This window comes from Tupaia chinensis, unplaced genomic scaffold, assembly GCF_000334495.1.
Source record: "Tupaia chinensis unplaced genomic scaffold, TupChi_1.0 Scaffold000058_1, whole genome shotgun sequence".
Taxonomy (NCBI): Eukaryota; Metazoa; Chordata; class Mammalia; order Scandentia; family Tupaiidae; genus Tupaia; species Tupaia belangeri.
This window is the reverse complement of record NW_006159516.1, coordinates 557,453-564,865: the sequence shown is the minus strand read 5'-3', so window position 1 is coordinate 564,865 and position 7,413 is coordinate 557,453. Positions and strand designations below refer to the sequence as shown.

General features: G+C 37.7%; 1 protein-coding gene across 2 annotated transcripts in view; it reads right to left on the bottom strand.

Annotated features, from left to right (window-relative positions):
* Positions 1-3,088, bottom strand: part of CLEC7A (C-type lectin domain containing 7A) — a 16,814-nt gene extending 13,726 nt beyond the window's left edge. For both annotated transcript variants that reach the window (XM_014592456.2, XM_006141565.3), the window contains exons 1-2: positions 2,882-3,088; positions 1,294-1,392 (exon numbers count right to left, since the gene is read on the bottom strand). In XM_014592456.2, coding sequence (XP_014447942.1) covers positions 1,294-1,392; positions 2,882-2,984 — 202 coding nt within the window. In that variant the 5' untranslated portion in view covers positions 2,985-3,088. The remainder of the gene's footprint in view (positions 1-1,293; positions 1,393-2,881) is intronic.
* Between the last annotated feature and the right edge of the window lie 4,325 nt (positions 3,089-7,413).

The following is a 7,413-nucleotide window of genomic DNA, read 5'->3' as shown; positions in this document are numbered from 1 at the left end:
TTTTTTTTTTTTTTTTTTTTTTTTTTTGGAGAGGTTTTGGCTATAGGGCGCACGTGCTCACCAGAGAGACAGAGAGACAGAAAGCGAGAAATCACCCTCTGGGAGGATGGCCATGCCGCAATCCCTTCTCCTGCATTCTCCTCTTGGGATGGATCTTGGGCACGCATGCACATGTGCCTGGTGTGAGTTTAAGCCACCAGGTCTGGGATTCAACCCACTGTTGACTACATGAGAGTCCAGTGACATAGCCATTATGCTGGTCCCTGGAGCCATAACATTATTGATTTGAAATAATAATAATTCTTCCATCTTCTCTGTTACTTAAAAATCAAATCTCCTTTAGAACCTACCTAATACCTGTAACATAAAGTGTACTCAGTAAACACTCAACCAATTAAGGACTCTCATAAAGACTCTCCGAAGGTGCAATATTACTTTACTGACAGTAGAATGCATGAGATATGAAACCTAAGAAAAGGTGGGACCAGAAGGTGGCAGAGTAGTTAAGGTGTTGGCCTTCCACATGGCAACTGTAATTCAAGTTCCGGACTAAGTGGCTTGAGAATCATTCTGGGCAAGAGTGTGTGTCCAAAATCCCAGGATGAGAATGGAAGAAAAGGAATTGTGGTATGGCCATCCCCCCTAGTGGAGAGGATGATTTCTCACTTTCCCTCTCAATGTCTATCTGTCTCTCTCCGGTGAGAGCACATGCCTTCACCCAAGGCAAAAACCTAAATATACTTTTTTTAATCTAAAAAAAGATATTATCAGTCATAAAATATCTACTTTGTACTTACGGAGTGCCTCAGGCAATTCCTGGTATAGGCAAAGTAATTTATATTAAAGATAAAGTATAAAACAATTTTCTTAAATCATTAGACTCATAAGAATAGCTTACAGTTTTTATAGTGAATTTAATTTTAGAAGATAGAGCCATTTGTACTTCTTTTTTCAGTTCCCCCAGGTTTTCTTTCTTGAATTTATCCTTCAAATCCCACAGCTTTGAAACCAACTCTTCATGGGAAATACTAGCACAATGTAGTTAAGACTATGAGTTTTGGCTAGGTCACCTAAATTTCTAATCCTGGTTCCACCACTAACTAGCTAAGATAACTTTCCAGTCTCTCACTTCCCATCTAAGTAAAATGGGAATTGGTAGTTACTAGCCCAACTCTATTGGGTTTAATGTACAAATTAAATCAGATTATGCATGCCGAGCCTTTAAAAGTGCCTCTCACATAAAGAATGCTTACTGACTGCTGCTGATGGTTCATCTTTCTCACCAACACTCACCTGTGGTACCCAGGACCACAGCTATCACCAGCATTATCAAGCAGAGGATTCCCAGAGTCAGAACAATAAGGCGCCAAGGAGGAGACGCAGCGGGAGTTCCTGAGGAGTGAGAGGGAGCAGAAATGGAATGAAGAAAATGGATGATGGACCTGGAGCACTCTGGTTCATCAAAACCTGGAAAATCTAACAGGAACCTTTCATCACTGGTGCATAGGAAGCTAGTCCCCTAGGACTGTCTGAGATTTCCCCAACTGCAGTGTCCCTCTGCAGTTCCTTGTCATTTCAGCACACTGCTTCAAATCCACACTAATTTTAGTTCCTAGAATCCCACTCATTAGTAGGAAACAGTTTCATGTAGGGGAAATAACACATTACTAAGGATAACCTTCCCTTTTCTCTTACTAGTTGCATGACTTAAGCAAATTAATTCCTTTTTTTTTTTCATTTCTCTTTGTAAAATTAAAGTAATAATACCTCAAAGGATTATTGTGGGAATGAAACGCACACGTGGCAAAGCCCCTAGTTTAAGGTCTGTTAGCACACTGTAGGTTCATTCTAGAGTGTGGTTTGTCCACACTTACGCACAAACGCACATACGCCTTTCCATCTCTTGCTTTCTCCTTATTCTATTCTTCCCCAACAGGTTGGCTGAGAAAAGAATTGCTTAAGCGTTAAGTGGAAAATAATTGTGCAATGTGAATTGCCAGAAAGCAGAAGAAAGCAAACTGATGTCAAAACCTGTGAGTAATCTTTCCCTTGAAGATAATAGGGAAATGATTTTGTGCTTCACCACGCCCATACCGTATCTCTGCTTTTTCACTGAGCATGCGCAGGAAGAGTATGCTCTACAGCTCCCATTCCACTGGATGGCCCTATCTTTTCATCCTTCTCTTATCTTCCATTTCCTGATTGTTCAAATAACCTTCGTTTTTTAAAGTTTACTTATTTTGAAAGAGAAAGAGATAGGTACCCCCAATGAGGTCTTAATGCTGCGATCCATGCCCATCCTCAGCAAGCCGGGATCCACGGCATATGCACTCCTGACAGGTATAGGGAGGCTTCTAGGTAGGATCCCAGAACCTTCCCATGCAAGCCCAGCATCAGAAAGCATTGCCTCACTGCTGTGCCTCAAATATTGGGTCATCAGAAAAATCATGACATATGTTTCTGTTTTTCTATGCAAAAAATGCATCATGACTTGTCTGACAACTCAATACATTCCTTCAAGTTTCCTTGGCCACCACTCTATAATCTACTCCTTTCTATCAGACAAGCACCATGTTACTTCTATTAAAATTCCTTAATCTTTATATACCATCACACTTATTGCCAACTCTTTACTGATGAAGTGTTGTTTCTGAAGCTACATTTTCGGTCTTGTTACATAATTCACTTAAATATTAATAATTACTCACTGAATAGTTTCTATTTAAAAAAAAGGCTTAGTGCACATTCAATTATATGAATTGACTTCTGAAATCCTTTAAAAGTACATGAATAAGTGTCCTACAAACCGTGAATCTCTCAAATGTTCTCTTAAGTGTCTCAGTTGATGAGAATGAGATTATTAAGGGCAGAAAAGAAGTACCTTTCTCTGAGATGACAGGTCTCCTAGTGATTCCTTGAGAATGGAAGTTTAATTGAGTATATCCATCTTCATCCACATTTTCTAAGTCAGAATGATATTCCATTGTTTTGTAGAGCTCCTGAAAAGACTCAGCATGTGACGGCCCTTCCTTTCTCCTTCCGAGAGGACTGCCTATGAACAAAAGAGGATCTGTGAGTCAAATCATGTGGCATGTGGGATAGCATTTACTGAAGTTTAACAAGCCGAGCTTAAGTTGTCCAACCAGATCCCCAAAACAGGAAATGGAAACTACACTGTGGTAATGTTCCCTTTTTACCTTTAGAGCCTGTTTCTAAGACTGCTGACCGTTGGGAACATTAAAAAGCAGTTGACAGTAAGCTATATATATAGCCCCAACTAGGTGTTACTTTATAGTATGTTCATTTTACTCACTGAGGTTTACACCTAAAGTCAGATGTGTGTTCATAGATATGTATATATCAGTTGTGCTTGCTATTGAAAGCATTTGGATTTATCAAGGTGTTTAGTGAATCAATAAAATGGGGGGGGAAATGGATGGAGGGGACCAGCAGGTGGTGTGGTGATTAAGGAGCTCGATACTCCCATATGGCCAACCACGGTTGAAGTTCCAGATCTGGTGGCTTGCTGTCTCACTTTCCATCTCTCACTCTCTCTTTCTCTCTCTCTCTCTGTCTCTCTCAGGTCAAATTTAAAAAATAAAATGAATGAATGAATAAAGTTAAATAAATAATTCTTGAAAAAAAAAAAGGCATGGAAAGCAACTGAGCAACTGTAGATACCAGATACAGTGTGAAAGAAGGGTAGGAAATGGTAGAGGGTGAGAGGTAGGGAATCAAGGGGGGAGGAGGCAAAATAAATAAGAAACAAGAAACGGGAAATTATTTATTGATGATGACATGTATGGTAATATCCTTGATTGAGCCAATATACAGTGTATTCTGGATGGAAAATCTCATTTTGTATACTGCAATGGTGTACAGTGAAGGAAGGTAAATAAATAAATTTAAAATTTAAAACCTTACATATAATGGTTGTATGTATTTAGGACATCTAGTGTGATTTTTCAAAGCATGTATAGTGTATAACAATACAATTAGAGCAATAAACATATTTACTCTCTCAAAAAAAATAAGGAAAAAAAAAGAAATATAGCAGAAAGAGTAGGGCTCCTAAAGCCATCCTCATTTTATTCTATAGTTTCCCGCATTGTTACTGATTTCCATTTTCTGTACATTAGAATGCCATCTCAGAAGATGGAATGTTCACCTCAATTTTAACTTACATTCCTTTTAAAAGTGAAAAGTATTTTTTTTCTTTTTTTCTTATTAAAAAAGCACTATGTAGTCAGAGAAAGAAAGACAGCTTTAAAAATAAAATCTTGGGGCCAGGAGGTGGCATGGTGGTTAAGGTACTGGATTCCCACATGGCTGACCATGGTTCAAGTCTTGAACCCAGTAGCTTGAAAATCATGCTGGGCACATGTGTGTGCATGCCCAAAATCCCAAAAGGAAAATGGGAGAGGGATTGCGGTGTGACCATTCCCCTGGTGGATGATTTCTCACTCTCTCTTTTTCTGTCTCTCTCTGTTTCTCTCCAGCACCCTATGGAAAAAAAATCTAAAAAAAGAAAAACTCATCTTAGTCTCCTCATTAGAAACACCCCCTCTAATGTCCAAGTCTTCTGGATCTATTATGTCACATACACAGCTTTTAAAACAAAAGTTGATTCATATGTAATACTATTTTCTAGCCTGTACTTTCCACTTACTAATATGTTAGGGACATTTTTCCATAGCGATAAATATTCATCTTCAACATAAAAAAAAAGGCAGTCAAGTAGAAAGGTCTTTGTTTCAGACCAATTGCTTTAAAAAAAATGCATAGATTAATGTCGTGTACAGCCACCATTTCTCTCACAAATGATTTTTGTTAGTGTTGTGAGCTAGAGGTTCAGTTTCATCTTACTGCAGGTTGATACCCAGTTTTTCCAGCACCATTTGCCTAGGAGGTTTTCTTTTCCCTGCTGGATTGACTAGTGTCCCTTTTCAAAAATTAGCAGGCTGTATGTTTTGGAGTTAGTTCTGGGGTCTCTATTCTGTTCTATTGGTTTGCATTTTTTTGTGCCAGTACCATGCTGTTTTGATTATCACAGCTTTGTAATATATTTTGGAGTCAGAGAGTGAGACATCTACTCCTCTCTTCTTGCACACTATTGCTTTGAAAATATGAGATCTTTTATGATTCAAGACAAATACTATGATTTTTTTCTGAATCTGTGAAGAATATCTCTGGTAATTTTATTGGGATTGCATTAAATTGGAAATTAATTTAGGTAGAATTGACATTTTTATTATATTAATTCTTTCAATCCAGGTACATGGGATGTCTTTCCACTTTTTTATGTCATGTCATTTTCAGTATCTTTTTTTAGTTTCTTATAGTTTTCTTGTAGAGGTATTTCACTTCTTTGGTTAGGTATATCCCTAGGTATTTTATACATTTTGTGGCTATTGTAAATGAGATTGCTTTCTTCAGTTCTACCACAGTTTGCTCATTGTTGATGTATGGAAATGCTATAGATTTTCATATGTTGATTTTGTATCCTGCCACTTTACTGTATTCATTAATCACTTTCAGGAGTTGCGTGTGTGTGTGTGTGTGCATGTGTGTGTGCGAGTATTTTTCTGGGTTTTCTATGTAAATGATCAGGTCATCTGCAAATAAAGAGAACATTTCACTTCTTCTTGCCCTATTTCAATGCCTTTTATTTTTGTCTCTTGCGTGACTATATTGCATCCCTGGAATAAAGCCTTCTTATTCGTGGTGTATAATCCTTTTGTGTGTCATTGGATACAATTTGCTAGTGTCTTGCTAAGAATTTTTGCATCTATATTCATCAAAGATATTGGTCTGTAGTTGACTTTTTTTTTGTTTTGTCCTTGTCTGTTTTGGGGATGAGGGTGATAAGGTCTTCATAAAATGAATTTGAGAAAGTTCATTCCTTTTTGGATCTGTAGAAATAGTTTGAGTAGAGTGGGAGTTAGCTCTTCTCTAAAAGTTTCATAGAATTAAGAACTGAAGTCATTAGGACCTAGGCTTTTCTTTGTTGGGAGGTTATTTATTACTGATTCAATCTCATTGGTAATTATGGATCTATTCAGGCTCTCCCTGTCTTCTTAATTCAGTCTTGGTAGATTATATGTGTCCACAGATATGACTATCTCATCCAGGTTTTCTTGTTTGGTGATGTATAGTCACTCATAATATTCTCTAGTGATCTTTTGTATTTCTGTTATATCTGTTGTTATATTGCCTGTTTCATTACTTTGATTTATCTGGTTCTTTTTTCTTAATTAGTCTAGCTAACAATGTATCATTTTTGCTTATCTTTGCAAAAAATCAGATTTTAGTTTCATTTCTTTTCTGTATAATTCATTTATTCTCTATTCCATTTATTTCTGCTTAACTCTTATTATTTGTTGCCTCCTAGTATTTATTAAGTTTTCTTGTTGTTGGTTTTGAAGTTCTCTAAGGTGTAGTGTTGTCTATTTGCTACCTTTCCATCTTTTTCTTTTTTCCTAAATAATTATTTTATTTAACTTTATTTATTTATTCATTTATTTAAATTTGACCAGAAAGGGACAGAGCAAAAGTGAGAAAATAAGTCACCAGGTCCAGGACTCAAATCGTGGTTGGCCATGTGGGAGTCCAGTGCCCTTGATCACCACACCACCTGTTGGGCCCCCATCTTTTTTTCTGTTTTTAAAAAATCTTGATAGAGAGATGTTTGCTATAGGGTTCATGTACTCACCAGACAGACAGATAGAGACAGAGAGACAGATAGTGAGAAATTACCCCAGTGGTATGGACACGCCACAATCCCTTCTCCTTCATTCTCCTCTCAGGATTTTGGGCATGCATGCATGCACACAAGACCGGTGTGATTTTGAGCCACTGGGTCTCGGATTGAACTGCAGTCAACTACATGGAAGTCCAGCAATGTAACCATTATGCTATCTGCTGGTCCTACAAAATTTTTTTTGAGATATTTTTGCTACAGGGCACGTGCACTCGTAGGAGGGATAGAAAGCAAAAAATCACCCCATGGAGAAGATTCCTCATGGCTCCTGAGAACTAGGTATTTCAGGGAACAAGAGAAATGAAGATTTTCTAGGGATAATTCAGCCTCCAGCAAACAAGCTAGCGTGGCAGGAGAGGTGAACCTTCAGAATAAGATTGCTCACGGCTCCTGCGAACTAGATTGAACTTCAAGAATTAAAAAGAAGAACACCATCCTTCAGATGAGAAGAAATCACTGCAGGACCACAAGAAATATGGGAAAGCAAGAAAATACCTTTCCTCCAAGGAAAAAGAATAACTTCTCTTCATCCACAAGCAGTTCAATGGAAATCATGGAAATGTCTGACAAAGAATTTGGAACATTCATAATGGCGAAGCTAATAGAGATGGAAGAGAAGAGAGACAATGAACTGCTAAAGAGAAAGGAGAAAG